The sequence below is a fragment of the Rhopilema esculentum genome, chromosome 4 (assembly GCF_057945365.1).
Source record: "Rhopilema esculentum isolate cy_ngs chromosome 4, ASM5794536v1, whole genome shotgun sequence".
Lineage (NCBI taxonomy): Eukaryota > Metazoa > Cnidaria > Scyphozoa > Rhizostomeae > Rhizostomatidae > Rhopilema > Rhopilema esculentum.
The window spans coordinates 865172-887856 of NC_142818.1; the positions used below are offsets into that span (position 1 = coordinate 865172).

Here is a 22685-nt window from a genome sequence, read left to right on the forward strand (position 1 = left end):
TTTATATGAATTGATATTGCTCAGAAATCAATTTCTTTAAAAGGGCATTTTGCTGCCCCTGTGCTGCCCCCGTGCGGCCCCCGTGCTGCCCCCGCACCACTAGGGCAACGGGGGCAAATGCTCCCACTTCCCCCGTAGCTCTGGCGCCCTTGTTCCTGTACAAAGCCCAACTGGCAATAATGGCATGCTTGAAAAAAATCTATTGTAAACGCGCTGAAGAGGAACCACTGACCAAAATTTTACTCTTCTGCTGGGAATAAGATTACTTCCCACATGACTTGGAGGATGCTCGATAAATGCAACTATATTATAGCAAAAGGTTTGGTTAGCTTAAGGTATCAAAAGTTAATGTGAAAACAATAGAGGTGCAGACAAACTTCGTATACCCCCTTTTCTAATATCAGCCTTTCTCCAGCCACTAATTTTGCTGGAACCTGATATGCTGTCATTACATTTCAGCCAGCAATCAAAAGAATGGAACAAATTTAAGAAAACATCGGTTTATCTGTCTTTTAGAAACTTTCTCTGATGACGTCATCAAAATACTCGCGTTGCATGTTTGATCTTACACTATCAAAGTGTGCCTCGCCATTTTTGTATTTTTAGCTTATTTCTCTAGAATAACACCTTTAGCACTGTATCAACTTGTCTTAGACCTTTGTCTGCTTAGAGCCGAAAATAAAGCGTCTTGAATAGTATTTTATTTGCCTATCTATCAATAATATTTTTGCATCCTCAGGTTTTAAATTTCGATGGCACATCCTATCTATAGCCACGATGAAGCGTTTTTCTGCTCGATTCACTTCTGTGCAATTCAAAAACATCCCACAATTAGCTGAATGAAAAAAGAAATCCGTGAATTAACCAGCAGAAGTAGCTGATTTACACTACACTCTTTTTTTATAAGAACCAGTAAATTTAAGTTCAGGCTGACTGTTCTTAATTTTTTCGAAAATCTGAGGCTGGACTGTTCTTAATTTGTTCTTAAATTAAGAGGGTGTAAGCAGTGCTACTGCTAGCTTTTTCGCTCTAAGGAGGTGTTCAGGCCTCATTTGCCAACAAAGTGAGTGAGACAGCCTTAATTTGCTGACAAATTTGAATATTCACCGATAAAGCACCCATACATCGCTAAAAATCCTCGATTTTGAGAAAAAACGTTGTTCAAAATTGCATTTTGGAGAAGCTCAGCCTCAGCTTGTTCTTAATTTGTTCTTAACTTTTGACAGGTTTTGAGGCTCGTGTTCTTATCAAAAAGAGTGTTTTTCTATCTGGAAACTGCGCCCCCTAAAATCTCTCTAAATTTATACAAGGGAACTGACCCCCCCCCCCCCCCGAGGCCCCTCAACGACATCCGTCACATCAAAGTAAAAAATGCCACCTTTTCACTTGAAAAGAGAAACTGATACTTGCATCGCTAAATGATTTTCACACATCAGGCTGTTATTATTGATGATCCCTTAATCCCTTAACAATGCTGTTTTTGGTAATGCTATAACAATATAACTGTTAATGCCTTTTAACCAGTGTTGTGGTGGAAGGGGGGATGGGGCTAAGTGGGGGGGGGGCTCAGTTTTCTTGTTAAAGTCCATAGGGATTTTGGGGGGCTAAGTGAGTTTATATTTGGTTGGGCAAATTCTGTGTTGACAAGCCTTTATCATACTTTACAGTAGATTCCTTATGTTCAGAAATGTCTTAGCAACCTTTTTGTTTCATCAAATAGTTTGAATGACTTCTACACACAACGGAAATTATCTAAGACAAATGCAAGTATATTGGGTGTGGTAAGGGTTTGGTCATGGGTGTGGCCTCTTAAACCTGCCTACAGTACAGCCCCCTTTCCTGACATTTTAGGACGCATCCCTGCTTTTAACATGTTTTGAGTGCACTCTAGTGTTAACCTATTGTTTTTATAATGGAAATGGTCTTTAAAAGTACAATCAAAGGGGGTAGGGGCATTGATATATTTATTTTTGATCACCCAACCGGGCCTGAAACTTCCACCCCTCTGAAGATTCTGCTGTGGTAAAACGCGTGTATCCGAGGCCGTGCACGCGAATATTTCAAACATCGCTATTCCTATTGATGGCCTTGTCACTCACAATCAAGTATTGAGGTGGTGGATTGCCCTCCCTCGCTGTAAAAGCAGGCGAGACTGTATAAATTACACTGTAAAGTCTGGAGAATAATGAGAGTTTGAGAAGAAGTTATATAGTTGGCTAGAATTTACGGTAAGTTAACTTTATTGAGGTTTTATTACCCAAGATATTTTGTAGATATTATGAAGCTAGTAGAGGTCCGTCTACTGGCCTAACCTAGCCCAAGGATTTTCGAACCTAGCGAAAACCTCTTTTTCTTTTATAAAGCTGTTTTTACATTTGTTGGTTCAATATGTATTTGATTTCTAACTGATGCTTTATTATCTTATACAAAGGCTTTGTCGAGCAAGTTTCTTCTCGGTTGTATAACTGGCTGCTACGTTCAAGCAAGTCTGGCATATTGTCTCAACAGATAGAGAAGAAAATAGTGGTAAAGAAAATGGCGAGTGGTAGCAAAGCTCGTGTTTACGCCGAGGTGAATACACACAGACCAAGAGAGTATTGGGACTATGAGGCTCATGTTATCGAATGGGGGTAAGTTGAAGGGAACAAGCTTACTTTCTGCAGTAATTTGTGTTGACGCATCCTGTTACCAAGGTCTAAATTGCAGGTTGTATTTATTCCAGTCTTGCCTTGGTGACACCAATAAGTATTCATGTAGAAACATCGTGATGTGAATCAATCATTTAAACGACTTTGCAAGGCTTTATTGAAAACAGCATGATGGTTTACAGAGTACTAAAATAGTCACACACAGCAACACACAGCAACAGAAACTGAATTTTATGTCGCAACAAAAACCTGTGATTTGATCCGTGATGTGATAAAGTGATAATCAACTTAAGGAATGCATTATCTTTTTTATATGATTTTCATTGTCCCATCAATTCATTTTTACCTTGGATAAGGTTCCTCCCTCAAGTGAAAGCACTTGTTATCAAGGGGCTCTACCATAAAAGACCAAGCTAACTGTATTGTGAAGTTGCTAGTTAAAAACATCTCTACAATATACAAGCTTTTCCTTTCTCTTTATGGCAACATACATTCCACTTATTGTATAAAAATGTAGCTCACTTAGAAACCATTCTAAAAAGGTCAGAACCTACTACCAGACTGTACCATTATTACATCATGTGGGTACTACATGCAAAAACTGTATTCAACTTTTGTCTGGAAACCAGTGATTTGCAATAAGCTTTTTAAAGTGAATTAAAACTATTGTGGTGAAGGTTTGAGGAATCATGTGTCTCAGGTGGTGATAGGTCATCAAGAAAAACATGCAGCGAAAGAGATGTTGCTGTAGGAATCTGGGGCTATTGTTAGAAAGAGAACCAAAGTACTTGAAAATCTAGAACACAGATGTCAAGCTCAGACTTTATTTAACAAGGCTTTAATTCAGAATGACCCAGATGTGTTGTTGTTCACTTGTCTGGTTTGGCATTTATGTCCCTCAGCTTCAACCTAAGTTCACTGGCAAACAATTTTCCGTTTCAAGTGGCTGGAATTCAGTTTGCTTGAGCACATTTTAAGCCACCAGAGATTAAGCCAGAGGAAAGCTTGCTCTATAAATGAGGTGACAGTGTGTATACACAGTGAAATAAAAAGGGCAGTTGGGCAGCTAGAGGTTCTGTTTTAAAGGAAGCTAGAGGGTTTACTTTGTAGGAAGATCAAAGTGCATTCAAGTAGAGAACAAAGATTATTATGGATATTTTAGGGGGCTGTAATTTTGATTTATTGAGTGATGAAATATCAAGCTAGGATACTGCATATAATCTAGTTTAACAAAAAATTTTTTATTCTTTGGGAAATACTTATCAGTTTTAAGTGGCTCAAATTCAGCCATTGGCAGGGCTTTCAGTTTTCATTTACTGATTTTGAGTGGTCCAATATGGATGGCTTCTTACATAGACGTGGAAAGATTGTTCATTATAAAAAGCAAAGTATGGTGGCTAAATAGTCAAGTTGAAATTTTGAAACAAAAAAGAGGGAGATTTGTAAAGAATTGTAAAAAGAACCTTCTTTATCTCTTTAATGGTAGCCAAAAAAGAAGCAAGTGTTATAAAGATATGATCAGCTTAACAAAAAAAATGTATGCTCAATATTTTATGTATAAAATGTGACAAAAAGCTCAACAGCTATTGGTTCAGATCTTTGTCTATTCAACATATGTAAGAAAAAACTTAATAAGCAATCAAATAGACAAAAAATGTGTTTCAAACTACATCATTAGAGAACAATGCATAAGGAATGCTTAAAACAGCTGCAAAAGGGTGCTTTTTGAGTCTCAACCATGAACAAGATATCACTAACATCACCTGCTCTTCTGGTTTTGAAGATTATATGAATCAGGCAGCAATTTCCACAATTGCTAACTTTCAACAACAGTTTAAATGGCATTCAACAAAGCTCAGCAAGGAACATTAGGAGTGTTCAAAAGGTTGGGTCACTTGATTAATTCCTTCCTCCATTAATTAAATACAATGTTATGTCATTTATTATGACATCAAACAACCACTAAAATAAAACAATAAGGCTTTTACTGTGTTAAAATCTTTTTTAAGTGGCAAGAAAATAAATTGGAATAATTTCCCTATTTAACAAACAATGGCAATTACAAACAAGCAAACAGCTGTAAAAGGAAGAAAAATTTATAAATTGTGCCTATGTAGATATTGTCTTTGAGATTAAACATGTTAATTTTTAAAACCTGTCTTTCAAACAGAAACATAAAAATCTTTTGTCTGAATTTTCAAAACACAGAATATAAATGGCATTGAACATAGTACCAATCAGCTGCTTAAAATTTACTAAGTCAAAGAAACATGGTCAACGAGATCCAAGAAAACAAGGCTGACCAGATGTGAAGGTCTGAGAATGAGAAAGAACTGGTTAATATATGGCAAGGAATGCCTTGAGACTGAGTAATTTTCAGCAAGATTATCAGATCAGTTGTTGGGATCTATTGCTAGTAATATTTATATCTCTACTTTCTGATTTTTTCCTCTAAATAGCTTAGAACCTCTGCAAACCTACTTTCGTCCATTCAGAAATACTGCAAGTACATTATATACTTTGTCTACCGTTTCCCCTTCACAAAATTTTTAATACACCTTTTTGAGCAACCCCCTGCTTCACTAATGTTAGTCTGTTCCTTCAGCTAAGTCTTACCCTATGCAAGTACAGCATAACAGCTAGTAAAGCAAACAACTTCTTCTTCTTCTGCCACGAGAAAGCAGCAGCCTTCTTAGCTGACTATTTTGCTGCCAAAATCAGATATCTATCACCACACAAAAACCCCTTATGTGCACAAAAATCAAACACAAAAGCATTAATTTTTTAAAAACAAAAATCTTTCATCTGCTCTTGTTTCAAACACAGATTGATAGATTTTTTTGAAGATATCATTGTTTTTTATCATCTTAATACATCCATTGTCTGCCATCTTTGCTAAAAGCAGCCTTTCCAATAGCCCAAGTTAACACAGTAAAAGGTTTAAAGGTATCTGCTTTTTAAGCGAGTCAATGGAAATGCCAGTGTATTATAAACATGGTTTTTATCTGTTGTAAGTGGGTCAAAAATTATACTGGTTGTGGCATTTCCAGTAACCCACAATGAGCTAAAATATACTGGGATTAAGCTGGTCCACTCTCAGGTCTGTTTTCCAGGTTTTTTGTCACCTATTTGGTTTCCAGTTAGGTTAGTTGGAATGAAACACAAAAACAGATGGCATTTAAGCAGGCCTGGCCATTTGTATTTTTGCAGGTGAGCTGTGAATTGCTCATCTTGATTGTTTTTTTATCATGTGTTTCAGGATAAGTTTCTTAAAATCAAATTTTTCAATTTTTTGCAATGGCCTCCTTTGCGTTTGCAATACCTCAAGTGACTTTGCTGAGAACCTTCATCCCAGCAATTCTTTCATCAATGCTTTTATTGTTCACAGGCTTTTTTCTTCTATGCCCATCTTTCCAAGGGTTTGTCTTGAAGTCATCTAGCTCAACGATGGTGTTATCAACAATCCCTTTCAAATGCACAAGATGCAGGCCTTTTCACCTTTAGAACATTAATGTAACTGTCCATTTTGAAAAGGTATCTCGTAAGACTTCAATGTTTTAAGCAAGTCTTTGACCTTTGCACTTGTTTCTGTTGCTCCTGAACCGTCTGCTAAGGTATTTTTGATAGAAGTTAGTTATCAACCCCGGACACATCTGGTCATGCTTCTTGTAAAGCTTCCCCAACACAGAAGTAACCATTTTTCAACCTTCCTTTCCAATCAATCTCTCACCAATTTCTTTGACTTTGCTACCAAGAATATGCCTGTTCTTGTAAGTTCTTAAGGTTCTAGGCACTACAATGTACATTACACTTCATTATCCTTTTCCTATCATAACATGAACCACTTGACAGGCAAAAATATTCATAGCCAAAAATTTGAAGGAGAAATCCCTTTATAGAATTAAACCAATTTAAATGTGTAATGTTTTCAAGATTCTGAAAATATGAGCAGTCAAATAAATGATAATTTGAAGGGAGTCATTTCCCCTTCAAATGCAGTTTAGAAGAGCAATTCACAGCTCGTCTCAGGTTGTGAGGGGAACATGGAGGTTATTGCTATTGCTCGCCTCAAACAGCAAGACCTGATTTAGCCTGATGTGTTTTTATCTGGGCTAGTTGATGTCTACCTATTGGCTCTCACAATATTTATACTGGTTAACCATCTAGTCACATTTAAGGAAGTGAAGTCATCTTGTTTAAGTTGACAAAAACATCTATATAAACTTTTGTTTAGAACTGAGGTTGTATTGGTATATTTGTATAACCGAGGTTGTATTGGTATATTTAGTGTAATGGAATTAAATGAGATGTAGAAAAATGGGAAAGAGATCTTTCAGTTTTCAGAGGGTACACTTTTTTGTATTTAATGTTTACCAAAAGTTCTCATTGTTTAATTGTAACGTTAAAAGTAACCTTGAATCTTTGTTGAGTTTTTTCACATAAATAGCACATTAAGAGTTTAATCTTTTCTCTCAAATATCAATGATGTGTTTTAATGTTTTTATTGTAGACAACAAGATAACTACCAACTTGTTCGCAAACTTGGAAGAGGCAAATATAGTGAGGTGTTTGAGGGTATAAATGTTGTTAACAACGAAAAAACTGTCATCAAGATTTTAAAGGTAATGAAGTTTGCATTTTTTTCTTCATTAAATTTTCGGATTAACAGTCTTCTCAAAATATATCTTGAAAAACTACACTAAGTGAGCAAATGTATTGCACAGGCTGAAACAGAAATGGGGGCACTATAGGATGACTTTTTAGTTGGAAAATATTGAAACGTTTATCAAGGATCTTTGATACTGAAAGTAGCAAATGCAAGAATATTCTTGATTTTTGTCTGTTTCTAAACAATATCGACATTTGCAATAACACGCAAATTGAGCCACGATGATTGAAGTACCTGTGAAATATTTGCAATAAAAAAGTTTATCTTTGCACCAATATTCGATATCTAATTAGAATGAACTCATGGATACTTACATTTTGCTTTGGTGTCTAGAACTGCTTATTTTATTTATTGTTGTTGATGAAAATGCTAAACGTTTTGGTCGGAAATTTTCAAAGCTGCAACAGGCCTGATGGCAGCCGCCACTTTATGTGTGATATATTGCAACAGAATTCAATCAATAAAATGTGTAACAAATCTTTAAGTCCATCTTTTCCAACCAATTGGGATGTTGTTAAAGGAACAAATAATGCTGCGAATTGCTTGAAACAACATTTTGTCTTCTCATAAAATGAAAAGACAAAATTACAGCGATAAACAGGTACACTCCAGTGCCTCAATAGCTTTGAAAGAGTTATTATAATAAAATTGCTTAAAATAAGTCACTTTCTACCAAATACAAGGCCAAAAATGATCAACTTGGCACTCCAACACCTGAATGTGATCTTGCAAATGTTTTTCTGGGTCTATCATGTCATGTATTAACAGAACCTGTTACAAAACTTTTTGATAAAATTTTAGCCAGTCTCACAAGGGTTTCAAAGCTGCAAGACTGCCCAATAGAAATTTAATTTTTTTTACTTTTTAAAAAGTAAGTTTCTTTGATTTTTAACTTGAAAGTTTTGCCAATGGTTTGAGGTTTTTTTGATTGGCTTTTAATTATAAAAGGCAGGGGCGGCGCGCAATGGTATAAACTGTATGAGCCTCATACCATTTTATTTCCAAAAAAACCTTTAAATTCATCGGCTCGTTCGCCCGTTTTGTACTGCATTTGAGGCAGTAGCGGAGGCGCATTGCGTGTTCAATATTTATTCAAATGTTAACATCAACGAAAGTTTGTGTTTGACTTGTTCCGACAAAAGACTGTTAATTGCCTTCTAATCCGTTAATGAATCATATTCTATAGTACCGTTGATAGCAATTGAATCTCGAGGGCAGTTATGGCCATGGTATTAGTTTCTCACTTCTCATACCGTGATGTCATTAAACTTTTGTCTAAGTGGCCCTGCCCTACGTCGGGGCCTTTTGTCATCCTCACATTAAACAAAGCGACTTGTACATCATGGTATAAACTTTGGATTTCTCATACCGTGGCCAGTCTAACCATTTTATTTCAACACAACGCTAATCTTTCCCTTGCTCGCATCAATATACTGTGTCTTAACAATATGGATCGGGTCTTAGGAAGTGAGTACCGTTGGGGAGTTTCAAATATTTTCTCAATTTTGTCAACTCAAAGAAGTTTAACTCACGAACAGCGGCTTCGCCTAAAAACAGACGGAAGACCATGTCCAAAAGTTACCGTGAAATACGTATCGAGTGACACTGCATATCAGAAATTTCCGTGGATTTGTGGAGACGTAGAGAGGAATACCTACTTTTGTTGGCCATGTCTCGTCATGGGTGAATTATCAAAGGTGAGTTTTTCACTGAGGCTATTTAAAATATTTTTAAGGCAAAAAACGAAGTTTCCCAAACAAGCTTTTTTCAAATAATGGTTTTTAAAAGTTAAAAAAGGAATATTTAATCAGAGAGTGCTGGTGATAAACAAAGGTTGTGACAAGTCCAAATGCTGTGTCTTGGTTGGCGTATAGTATTTTGCACAAAATTTTTCTAGAATCGGCTTTTTTATTTGCGATCCTGATACCCTGGCAGGCTAGTGGCAATTACGAAAGGGCTCTAGACCAGCAGCAATGATTGTAGCCGTGGCTCTACGCCCTGTACCGCATTCACTGGCCATGGTATTAGAATCGCGATTCTCATACCGTGCCCTTAAGGTGGCGATACAGCAAGGGCTGTGCGCCGTCTGTCTTTAACCGGCCTTCACCCATAAAGATAGGAAACCTAAGCCCGCTATTAGAACAATGACCCCATTTTTGTAGGTAGAGTGATTAACAAGACGCTGGTTTATCAATGCATTTTCTTTAGAAATAACAAAGCGTATATGCAAAACAATAAGGAATAAGAATAATCAATTCTTAATAATATTGCCCTCATAAATTTTGTATGTGAAGAAAAGCTCGATAGTTTCATAGACAGAATCAAAAACACAGCTTCTCTAGTTTCATAACTATGATAATACAGATACTCTAAAATGACAAAGAGGGTGCTTCGAATAAGGGTTTTTAGGGCAGATCACTTTTAGAGAAATTTCACTGAGGGGTGAAATCATGAAAAAGTCTCAATTTCAGAACAGATGACAAACAAATTACTCCTAAGTATCGAAATTAAATTAAACATAAGAAAGAGTATTTTCTCTTCACTAAGACTGCAACCATAAAGTCTGTAGGGTGAAATTTTCCGACATAAAAATGTAAAAGAAAGTTTTATACTTAAAAGTGGGAGGTGACGTTTAATTCGGACTCGAGAATAATTTCTCTATTTCTTTCTTCGTGTAGATGCAAGGTGTTTCCTTTGTGAAAGAGTCTGGATTTGTATCAGCTGGTCAAAATCTTTCAAATCTCGCTAAGCGTCACGAGAAGTCTAAGATGCACACAGTCAACTACACTGCTTACCAGCTCTTGGGTAATGTCGACGTAGCATGTGCTTTGGATGAAGCAAGGCAACGGGATGTCGTACGACACAATCACAGTGCTACACGTCTTTCAAAGATGCTATATCATCATATTGATATTGCTGTTTTATTAGCTGCTCAGGGCCTTGCATTTCGTGCTCACGATGAATCTAAATTATCATCAAACAGAGGAAATTTTTTAGAGCTCTTGGAATTACTTGGAGCTTACAGCCACGAACTTCGTTTATTCTTAGACAAAGACCACATTACATACACATCCCATGAACCACAAAATGAGCTGATAGAATGTATTTTTAAAGAAGTTCAACAGGAGATCCAAAAACGCATCGACAGCTCAAAATATGTCGCCGTGATGATGGATGACACAACTGACATTAGCAATGTCGAGCAATCTGCGGTATCTGTGCGGCTTGTTCATAACGGTGAAGTTGAAGAGCATATGCTAGGCATGATCGATGCTTCCAATGATCAGTCAGCCGATGCTCTTGCCAAAATTATGATGTCGACGTTGGAAAAATACAATTTGGAGCCAGCGACAAGTAAATATAAGCTCATTGGTCAGTCGTACGATGGGGCCCCTACAATGAGCGGGCAACTTAACGGTGTCCAAAAGCAAATACAGCAACATTACCCAGCAGCCTATTATAATCACTGCGTTGCTCATAGGTTATCCCTTTGCGCAGCACAGTCCGCGATGAAAATCGCAAAAGTTGCCAAGTTTTTTGGCACAGCCGACAAGCTTGTTGGCTTTTTCAGAAGCAGTCCGAAGCGCACAAGACTTGTCGGGCTTAATCTTCCAAAACCTGGAGATACACGGTGGCTGTCACGTGATACTGCAACAAGTGTCATTGACATCCACTACGAAACGATAGGGGCAGTCCTATATGAAATTTCAAGAAGTAGAAGCGAGAAAGCCGACACACAAAGTACAGCCAGGGGCCTTTGCATTCAAATGCAACAAGTCGAATTCGTCTTTCTGCTCAAGCTTTACCGAAAGATATTTGAGCAATGCACGCCAGTCATGACCATCATGCAGAAGCCAACGCTAGATGCCGTACAGCTAAGATCGATGGTTGATGACTTTCAACGTTCACTTGTTTCTTTAAATCTCGACCAAGTATGGGAAGAGACAATCCAGGCTGACCCAGATTTTCCAGTTATGCGTGAGAGAACTGGGTGGAGGGGAATAGAGAATGGAAATGATGGCTCGCAAGAAAGCTGGAAGGCTTCATTACAAACCCTTGCATTGACCATCACAGCGAAGTTTTCGGAGCAGCTGAGCTGGCGTTTTGGAAACCTTGAAAAATTCAGATGGATGGATCTCATCCATCCAACAAAATTCAGCGAAAGAAGAAACGCGACAGCTAATGAGCAAAAAGCTTTGATTGTAGAGCTGCACAAATTGTACCCATTTGCAGTTCAAGATGTGATAGCAACAGAAAATAATCTGTCTGTCCTTTATAACAGCAGTGAGATATCACTCCTTTTGCAGAAAGTTGTCCGAGAACGGGATACAATCCATGCAGCTAAAAAGGAACGCCAAGCACGGCTGCAACAAAAAGTCGAAGAGGCTAGCGACAAAACAGTCGAAAAAAGATCTAACGTGGGTGAATCCATTGGTGCAATTGATGTAGAGGAAAGTGACGAATTTGAATTGGAACCAAATTTGGAAATAGAAATTGATTCTGTAAAAGAGGGCTCACCAAGTATTCAAGATCTCTTATCTGTTATCAAGAAGGCAACACTTGAGGAGGCTCTTCCTCAGGCAATGGCACTGCTAGAGCTTGCAGCTACAACTCCACTTACCAGTGTCCATTGCGAGAGGATTTTTAGTCGAATGAAGCGAGTTGTAGCACCTTCAAGGTCAAGCATGCAACAAAAAAGAAAAGAAATGCTTGTTATTTTGCAAGTAGAGCACAAGCTTTTACGGTGGCTCACCAGACAGCCTTTTTTTAAAGACAATGTTGTTGCTAGATTTAAATCGTTCAACCGGCGTAGATTCGAAAGATTTTCAAAAAAATAAAAAGGAAGCTTATTATTTAGCATTTAAAATATTATATGAAATATTATAGCCTGTATTTTAAGTAGTTTATCCTTTCATAGACATGAGGTAGAAATCATTTTCTCATCGGGGTAATTTCTGAATTTGTAAGCTGTTTCAAAATCAATTTTTGTATAGACCAAATTAATAGAGTGCTTCCCATGCAATGTGTTTGCTCCTTTTTGAGAAACCCCACAAAATGGAGCTTATGCACTTTTAATCTCAAATTTAGAGTAAGTCTATGACTTAAATTCATAAAAAACCTTTTTTCAGGGGTAGGACCTCAATGAGTCTATACCCCCCCCCCCCTTCTAGCTAGATTGTTTTTGAGCTGTTCAAAATTTCGGAGAACTAATACCAAAAAAATTTGGCTCCCAGCCGCCCCTGATAAAAGGATGTCAAATGTCTGCACAAAAGTGATTTAATTTTCCATCGTCCTGTTGTTTACAATGTGGCTGCCATTACTCATTTGTCACACCTGTGCAATACTTTTGCTCACTAAATGTATTTTGATGTTGCAAATACTCTGAATATATGATGAATAAACAAGCAGATGATGGCCTTTGATATTTTAAATCCCAGTTTTTGTTTTCCTACTATTTACACATTTGTTTGTGGTGACCCGGTTTTGCTTTCTTCTTTCTTTCTATTCTTTCTTATATTTATTTTTTAGAACTTTAAACCTGGTTATTCAATGGTTTGAAAAGTTTATCTACTGCTCCAAAATCCAAAATCCTGACATTGACATAATGTTTTGCTGTATCTTTTTAATTTCCATCTTCTTGTTAAAGCATACCAATTTAAACATATTCTTGGTTGTTTTTAAGCCTGTTAAAAAGAAGAAGATCAAGAGAGAAATAAAAATACTTGAAAATTTGCGTGGAGGACCAAACATCATCACACTACTTGATGTTGTGAAAGATCCAGTGGTCAGTGACAGTTAAATATCAATATTTTCTTTTTCTTGAAATTAGCAGTCCATTTATTGAAAGTTCAGCTCACTTATGCTGATTCATGTTTAATGCTGTTTTGGGTGAAGTAATCAGAAGCAATTATGGTTGTTTTAAATTTTTTCTGCAATGGTTTTAAGCAGTTTTTGCAATTTTTTCTTGTAGTCAAGAACTCCAGCGTTGATTTTCGAGTATGTCAACAACACAGATTTCAAGGTACATTTTAGCTGTTTAAAAAATTAATTGGAAATCATAATTAATCAGTATGCACTAATTTTTTCACACATGTTTAATTGACTTTGGACTGTTTTCATTGCAGTTACATTAATATCAGTTGTTGCCTTGGAAAAGCATTTTTAAGTATTTCCTATGCCGGTACAATATTTAATGCTCCAGGAAGCTTTATTGTTTGTCACCTTGCAATCAATATGGCGTGGTCAGAGCAGTGGTTGAATGTCGAACTTTCTGTATTCTGCGTTAGTGCGGAGCATCTGGCAACTGAAAAGTTTTTGTTTCTGTGAGAAGGCCTCATTTGGTTTTTTTCTGTCTTTCAGCAACTTTATCAAACTTTTACAGACTTCGACATAAGGTTCTATTTATACGAGTTACTGAAGGTATGTTTTTCAAATCTGTATTCACTAAATATTTACTAAGAAGTTTATGAATTTTCTTTCATTGTTTATGAAAGAAAATTTTTAGTAAAACTTTGTGATCTGTTTCATTTAGGTAATAACTGTCAGTTTTTGAAGGTCCTGCATTCGACAGTAAATAACGAGTTCCCTTATTGGGAAGGAAAACTGAATAAATTGGATATTTTGGAGAAAATGGATGGTGATGAGCTTCTACCTAGTGTGACACTGCTGTTTTACATTTGAATTACCGTTTATCGAAATGAGATTTTTGTCTTTGCCAAGCTAATTACTATACTACCGTCAAATGTTTTGTCTGCTTTGTCCGTCAAATTTTCATATATCCCATAGTGCATTGCAGGATTTTCGTGTATTTTTCAGGCTCTTGATTACTGTCACAGTATGGGAATCATGCACCGAGATGTAAAACCACACAATGTAATGATCGATCATGATCAGCGAAAGGTAATTACTCGACAATATGTTGTGATACTTCTGCAGTAGTTATTTGTTGGACTTAAGTAAAAACAAATCTTACAATTGCATGTAATAGAGTGTGCTCCATTTGTCGGTGACCCAAAAGTGAAATCGATCTTAACTAATACGTGAATTAGTTATGTGTTGGTACACAAGATTGGGTTTGACTGGACCACAAAATAGTCATCAGCCGACATGTAATAGGTTAAAGGAAGTTGCCAGTAAGGATTTTAGATTCTTCTCTTGTTTTTCTCTTTGAAATTTTTTCCATGCTTTCACTTTTCTAATTACCTTTGAAAAAAATTTTTGCCAAGAAGCATTTTTGAATTTAAAGTGAATACGTATTCTGCGTTGCAAAAAAACAGAAGACGATGTTACTTAATTTATTCAAATAATTCCTTTGTAGCTGCGGCTCATCGACTGGGGTCTTGCAGAGTTCTACCATCCCAATCAAGAGTACAACGTCCGTGTTGCCTCGCGTTATTTCAAGGGACCAGAGTTACTCGTAGATTTCCAGGTTTGCTGTCGCTATGTACACATATTATTCAGCATTTTGTTGTGTTCCCTTTATCTTTGTTTACAATTAAATCAGCTATAAACTTAAATGCTTTGTAGGGAACCTGCATGTTAATATTGTCTGTATGTTGATGTTGTATTTCCTCTGCTACTCAGCCGCCTGTGTTTTCTTTCCTTCTGTTTTCAAGTTCAATACTTTTTACCACGCATACTTCTAAAGTTTCATCGTCATAGCCAATCATATTCTTCTAAAGCAGCCTCGCAGCCAATCATATCACCTTTAAGAAATACTTTTCATCTGCAGGAGTATGACTATTCTTTGGATTTGTGGAGCTTCGGATGCATGTTTGCAAGCATGGTGAGTCACCATATCATTCATGTGAACCATAAACTTGTCTTTAATAAAAGGCTGTTACTTTTCTTGCTTTTCTTGCATTTTAATGAACAGAGTTTTGTTATTAAGGGTGGGGTGAATTGTATAATCAGTTGAAGGCCACGGAATAACTGCTATTGTTTAAAACAATAAGGTGTCATAAAAGACATATATATATAAGATAAATTGCACGGATACAAAGTAAGAATAGATAGGGAAAGATTGACGAAGAAAGCAATGATATCATTTAAGCAGAAAGACATGAAGCAAACATTAGGTTGACAAAAAATGGAGCCATCGGCATTATGGAAAAACTGCATTTTTCTAGATCGAAAATCCTAGCTTTTGTATCAAGGTTGCTTAATGTATTTATAAAAGGATTTCAAGTTAATCATAAATCCTGTTATTTTATTGCAGATTTTCAGAAAGGAGCCATTTTTTCATGGTCACGATAATTATGATCAGGTTTGTATCCATGATTTAATCAAACCGATAGGTATACTCTCGTTCTAATTATCAGTTTAGTTTTCCAGACATTTCTCGAATTTCTAACAATTGAGATCCATGTGAAAGGTCTTTTCATTTGACTACCTTAGTCTCAATAGCACAACCCTAAGTATTTCTACATGCAAGTAACGCCTGTTGGTTCGTCATAATTTGTATATACATTTCTTATGTGATCACGCGACGACGGTCCATGTACTGATCATATTAGAGCAGCCAAGTAATGAAGCTGGCTGCCTTTTACTTCAGACATATTTTTAATCTCCTGACCTACTTGTAGTGTTAATCTTTTTGACATTCTTCTGCATCCTTCTTAGCTGGTAAGGATCGCCAAGGTGTTAGGCACAGATGACCTGTTCGATTATCTTGAGAAATATCACATCGAGCTCGACCCAAGATTTAACGACATACTTGGAAGGTATACTCCTTTGATTTGTATCACATGGTGCATTCTTCACTTCTTACTCTCATCAAAGCTCTCACCGTATAAAGTTTTCGTCAAAAGTATTTACGCATTGCGATTTTCGTCACAAGAAGAGCCCGCTCAGTTGGTAAAACATTTTTTCCTTTACAGCAGAATCACCATACTGTAAAGAAACATAGGAACGAATCAGAACAAAGATTTAATGAACGTAATCGTGTTTTGATGACTTGAGCGTTTCATTTAAAAATATGTCTACTCTGTTTTGTTTCTGAAATATGTTTCTGTTTTGGTGACTTCGTTTGGCTGGGCAGGTAGTGGTTCAGAATGCCATTTGTAAGCTTTTTTATTGGAATAGGTTGTCAATGAGAAACTTATATAAGAGTATTTGTCTGTTTTTGGTATTGCACAAAGATGTATTGTTGTAGGCATTCGAAGAAGAGATGGGAAAGGTTCATTCACAGCGAGAATCAACACTTGGTGAGCCCCGAGGCCATTGACCTGATTGACAAACTTCTCAAGTACGATCATGCGGTAAGCCATTGTTTTGTGACGTCAAAAAGTTATTTTGATTTTATACTATCTTGAGCAGCTGTAGCTCAAGGACTCAGAAACCCATTCTACTTTAAGGGTGTCTTTCTGAAGAAGGTGGCATGGTTGTCACCATTTTTAGAATTAAGATTTCAATGTTCTTATATTGGAAGCATATACGTTTTGCTTTTCCTTTATGTAAATGATAATCTTTTGATTCACTAGGAGAGGCTGACTGCAAGAGAAGCAATGGATCAACCGTATTTCAGTACGTGCCCTTCTTAATTTTCCTTCTTTTCATTTTTCTAACGTTACTGTAATTCTTGCTATTTGAAATCGAAGCTACAACGCCATGTTCTCATATCCCTCATTCAATTTTTTATCATAAGGTTAAGTTGAGATTTGGCATTATTCACCGGGACCATTGTTTTTGTGCTTTCAAAGTCGTGCTGTAACCATATTATAATGCTTGATGTCGATATTATTTTATGTTGTTGCCATTGTGTGTTCTGCTAGAGAGTTTGTAAGAAAGCCTGCTACGCTTTAAACAAATATTGCAGCACGCTGTGTTTTCTTTGTTGCTAATAGCATTTCTTTTTCATTTGCAGTGCCTGTGGTGCGTCAAGAATCCGCAAGGTCTGGAAGTGCATCAGCGGCATCTAACAATGCATCGATAAGCAACGGCCCGTCACCAACTTTATGAATGGGTACATTAATCGAACGCTGTACAAAAATCAGCTCACTTGTAAAGTTGTTTCCACAGGTGTCCGGCTTTCTTAATGCAAAGTACGGACCTTATTTGAACCGCCCATGATCATTTCCATCACTTTAACGTATGTAGATTTAATTATTACACTTGTAGGAAGCCATGTGTTTGTTTTTGTTTATTCTAGAACTGTGTTCTGGCCTGTTATTCAGTAGCGTAGCTTGCATATCCTATTTAGTAACTGTTTGGTTGACAGTACCAGCTTTGCCACGTAGAATATTCCCATCATGCTGTTCGATGTTCCCTGCTGAACGCTTCTAATGCAGGAATAAAACAAGAGCATTTGAAAGCCTCTGTATAGGATTCACATTTGTCACCCATCCATCACTTTTTGGAAAACAGTTGGTCATTGGAAATAAGCATTACAATAGTCGTCATTTCTATGCCGCATTTCATTTTCTTATTAATAGAAAATTTCTTTCTACTTAAAATGCGTTTGAAAATTGAGATAAAAAACTACAAAGCCCTCTACTCTTGAAAAAAGTGAGGTGTTCGGACAAGGCATCACCTCAATTTCACTTTATGATGATATGTTTCTCGTTCATCCCCTGTTTTTACCTACTTCTCATATTCATATTCGTATTGAAATAATTCTTTCATACGACGCCCTTAGTTACGTCAAGACGTATGCAGCACTTGCCATGAGCATACCTATTCTAGGTATACCTTTTCTACCTTACATTAAGTGATTTGTGCTTTGTTAAATCGGATGTTAATCGGAATGTTTGAACTTCTGTTGTCCCAGTGTTGTGTAAAAGCAGGCGTTGGTTTATTTGTTTTCTCAAGTTTAGTTTGTTGCAAATGGACGTATATCATAATTTGCAAATAGGGTCTTTGTTCAACAAAGTCGTAAATCTGTAAACTTTCATTAATCAAACCTTCACCAAGTCAAATGTTGCTATCTTTGGAGCAAATCAGCTCGTCTGCTGCATCATCACAGATAATGGAACATTTATCTGCCTTTGAGATGAAAATGTTTGAGTCACGGTTAGTATTTTCTATTCAGTAAAGATAACACCAAACAGTTTTAGAGCTGTACAGTTATTGAGTAACAAATTTCAAAATAACAATTTCTTCAAATCCTCCATAAAAAAAATATCAAAGTAATTCCAGATGATTTGAGGATATTTTGAAGTAGTTGTCGACAAGTAAAGTGCACCAAAAAACCTTCTTTTTTTACTTGTTAAGTTTCTAGAAGGTATTATTTGGTCAGTAATTGATATGTTATTGAAATCAGAAAAAGAATTCTAGAGAAAGAAAAGTTGGAAGCGTATTTTGGATTAAATACCACCAACTTAAAAGGAAAAAGTTTTGAAATATCTCATAAAAGTAATTAAAGACGGCTGGATTTTATTTGTATGAGTGCAGAGTTTTTCGTAGTTCCTGACAAATGCATCAGGCATTTACCTTGATAGTGTCAGGCCAAATTGGACTGTGAAAAGACGAATGCTCAGCAGCGTCAGCCTTGAAATGGTTGGTCTCAAAGCCGGTGCTGCTGTGTGCATTTACTCCACCGACATTGATTTATTTTTGAAAGACAAGCCAATTTTCTACGTGTTGAAATCAGTGCAGAATGAGGTAGTAAAAAGTTTAGTTCAACGTTTATGTCGTGGAATGAGAGTGAGAAAAAAAAATAATATAGAATGTAATGTGGTATATGAAATAGATATTTTGAATGCTGAAGAGATAATGTTATTGTTTTATATGATTATATCATGTACCGAGTCACATCCTATTCTATTTATTTCGAGATGTGAAATGAGCTTTTAGCATAGATTGAAAGGGGTCGACGTCTACTCGATAATCCAAAGTGCATCAAAATGCACAACCCCTGCCAATTGTTTCCCAGGCAAATTCAGCCATCTTCATCTCCCCCAAGGGTGTTATTGAGTAATTTTTTTGTATGATATTTTTCTAGATTGTCTAAATTTCTGTGGTGAAAGGAGGATGGAAATAGTAGTATTCCGGAAAAGAAATGAAATATAGAAAAATAACGCAAATTGCTGGGAATGTTAAGTAATTTCGGCAGGCATTGGGCAAGCATGGTCGTCCTTTCGCCAGGTGTTTTGAATCATGTCTACGTCAAAACAAAGGATCCAGAATTGTGATTCGTCAAAAATGAGCAACCAGTCATTTTCATGTTACTTTAGGTACACAGCTGCAATATAAGTCACTCATTATCCGACGTTAATGCATTGAGCAGGAGTGGCGGTAGAAAAGTACAAATTTTTAGTACTAAACACCAGTTCAGAAAAAAATAAAGATAATAGGAGCTAGCACGCAACCTTGTTTAACGACCTTTATCAAATTGGGTGCCTACAGTTGATCTGTAATTCCCCATGACCATTTCTCGTTTTCTTGCTGTTCTTAACGAAAACCAGACGACATAAACTTACATATTCAGTTTATGCAGGTCAAGCAGTGTGATCATACCATGCTTCCCCAATGTTGCTCGAAGCGTATCACATCTACTCGTGGATAGAACAGAATTGATGTTATTGCTGGGTTTTTTAGATGAACAAACTCATTCAAATCCTCGTGATTTTGCTTGCAATAAATTCTAAACCCTGTGAATTTTGAATGAATGTGTTAACGACGTTATATTTTCATTTCGAATACCTAACACGATCTTTATTATGTATTTTCTAGATTTTACATTCTCGGAAATTTTCAATACAGAAACAAATATGAAACATATTGGAACGTTTTAAACATTTAAAATCATAAATGTTTTAAAAAACTGTTACTAACGCAAGGTTTGGAAATTTGTAATTTTTGAGCCAACATTCAGGTATTTGGTTAAAAAAGCGATAACGAAGCTTTTAGAGAAACTTTGCAAGAGGAGGAGGGGCTGACCATTTCGAGTCGCTTGTTTCTTTTACTATATTCATTCAAAAATTTGGGCTGGATAGAAAACTGACTTCTCAAGTCCCACTTCTTAAGTCATTTTCTTCACTTCAATACAGTATAATGTTGGAGTAGGTTGGAGTAATTTTGGAGTAGGTTTCTAATGATCTTCCTAGACAGCCCTTCCTCCCTTTCTTAGTATAGAATCTTGCCTGTATGACGAATCTGTCTCTCACAGAGAAACCAATTGTAGTCATCGATGAGAACTGCAGTCATCAAACTCGGCTATGCAATCTCTTTTTGTTGTAAACACATAAATAACCTAAATCCATTTCAAGCGATTTTGTTTTACGCCTTTGAAGAATAAATAGAGAGAATACCTTAAAACCAATAATGTTCTTAACAACTGTAGATCTAGACGCAAAATTCGCCTGCCTTTGTTCTTTTATTCGAGCATCATGAAAATTGGGTCTAAAGGCTTAAAACCGTTCATTGATTGCTTGTTTGTGAATGTCAGTCCAAAGATGCTTTGGCAAAGGAGATTCAACACCACCTTATACCATCATTTTCATGAAGCATTCTTTCTTAAACAAAATAAACACTTTGTTAATAATCGTTTGAACAGTTCCCTCATCATTGATATTTTTAGCCATTCTTATTTAATGAATCAGTCCAAAGAATTTTTCAAATGCAGTCAATTTTCACTGAAAACACAATCAATTGACGTGATTTGGGTTGCACGAATCACGAACACAGTTGAAAGTTATCACGATTCATGAACCACAATTATTTCAAAACACGAATCACGAAAAATAATAAATTTCAATAACGTTATACGAAAATACCCATACCGGCCCTCTATATACTATATGTATATCGGTACGCTCGGTACTCTCGGTACCCCTCCATACACTATATTTGTGGTGAATGTCTATATACTATAATTTCCTCAATTAAAGTATTATATAATGAATTACGAGGCAGCCTAGTTTCAGCCTGTGCTCCAGACCCCTAACTTGAAAGTAGAGGTCTGGAACACAGGCTACCTAGCTTACGCACTAAAGGTAGTCCACAGGCATCAACACTGTTGTTTGTTTGGATTCTTGCTGCTTGTATGAGGTTAGATAATCACAGCTTTATGAAGAATCAAAATATTTTCTATTGTCATGCAAATGAGGTTATGGCATTCAACCAATGAGAGACTCCGATACTAAGGGTGCTACATAGCTCCATTTTCATGATACAGGACGTTATTTAGACCGAGGTTCAGACTCAAATTTTATTTTGAAAAATACATGATGCTTTTAAGGTAAAAAGCCATTTTCCTGCCGGTTGTCAATCAGACCTTTCAGGGGTCGAGTCAGTTACATCTTATTAATTATGTAGCATTCTGACGAATGATGTTGTTCTAAAAATATCTTGATGAATTTGAATATACTAGTTTTAGAGTTCTAGATACACATTACCACCAACCTTTAGGTAGTTTGACTGTGTTGGGGATTTGTTTTTGAATGAGATATTGCATTTTCTATGGCGTATGATTTTGTTAATTTTTTACTGTCAGTTTTGGAAAAATATAGACTGCCATTTGTGAATGAGAAATTGTGCTAGTATTTTGATGTTATTTGTCTGGTCATACCATAAAAAAATAACCCTTTTCGCGAGTCTAACCTTTTAAAATTAGTAAAATTATTTGTAGTTTCCAAACAAAGCCGTCGCTAAGCACTTTCACTTGGGGGGGGGGGGGGGGTGCCAGTCACCAATTTGTCGACAAAATAGGGCGTAGTCTAGGAACATCTTGAATTTTGGGTGCGGCATTTTGACGCAATTGATTTTGTTTATCAAAGAGTTCTCGTTAGTCAATCATCGCTTCAATTATCGAGTAACTGAGGTCACTTTCTTTGATTTTAACATAGAATACAAGACCACCAAGAGGCTTCGGAGGCCTTGCAGCAAAAACCGAGGCTCCCCTGCGAGCGGAGCGAGCAGAAATTGTTGCGACCTAGCCTTTTAGACTGTTTTGAAGTGCATTTCAGAATATTTCTTGCAGTCATCTCTTGCAATTAATTTAAATATTTGCTTATGGACTGGGGCAGTCTTTTCATCCCATCATTACGTCACAGGTGTTGCCACACGCAATGTAGTTTTAGTTACTCGCGCCGTTGCTATCCACCTTGTTCGTTCACTGTGTATCTCACTGCTTCGCCCGTTATCAAAGTATATGAATAGAAACATGAATAGAAATCGAGTCGAGTCAAAATCGAGAAGAAGTCGAAATCATGAATAGAAACATTTAAACTCACGGAGATTTCATTGAAAAGGACATCTGTAGTTTTTCAAGACTTTTGCAGAGGAAATCGTCCTACTAACAGTTCTTTCAATGGAGCGACATTTGAACGTTGTTAGGCCTATTGATACAGAGAGTGGGCCTAAAAAACGAAACGGTGGCAAATGAGGGTTCAAAAGTTGTGTGCCACAATGCTTCAGCAACAGTCGTG

The 22685-nt window shown here is 36.6% G+C and overlaps 2 protein-coding genes across 2 annotated transcripts; both read left to right on the forward strand.

Moving 5' to 3' along the window:
* Positions 1 to 2067: 2067 nt before the first annotated feature.
* LOC135690755 (casein kinase II subunit alpha) lies at positions 2068 to 17443 on the forward strand. Its single transcript, XM_065208408.2, has 14 exons — positions 2068 to 2228; positions 2432 to 2630; positions 7159 to 7270; positions 13001 to 13102; positions 13289 to 13339; positions 13678 to 13737; positions 14134 to 14217; positions 14636 to 14746; positions 15050 to 15103; positions 15536 to 15583; positions 15940 to 16040; positions 16472 to 16577; positions 16800 to 16842; positions 17183 to 17443. The coding sequence occupies exons 2-14, from the start codon at positions 2536 to 2538 to the stop codon at positions 17275 to 17277; spliced, it is 1062 nt and encodes a 353-aa protein (XP_065064480.1). The 5' UTR covers positions 2068 to 2228; positions 2432 to 2535; the 3' UTR covers positions 17278 to 17443.
* On the forward strand, positions 8275 to 12340 carry LOC135690753 (zinc finger protein 862). Its single transcript, XM_065208407.2, has 2 exons — positions 8275 to 9014; positions 9996 to 12340. The coding sequence occupies exons 1-2, from the start codon at positions 8538 to 8540 to the stop codon at positions 12153 to 12155; spliced, it is 2637 nt and encodes an 878-aa protein (XP_065064479.2). The 5' UTR covers positions 8275 to 8537; the 3' UTR covers positions 12156 to 12340.
* Positions 17444 to 22685: the final 5242 nt, after the last annotated feature.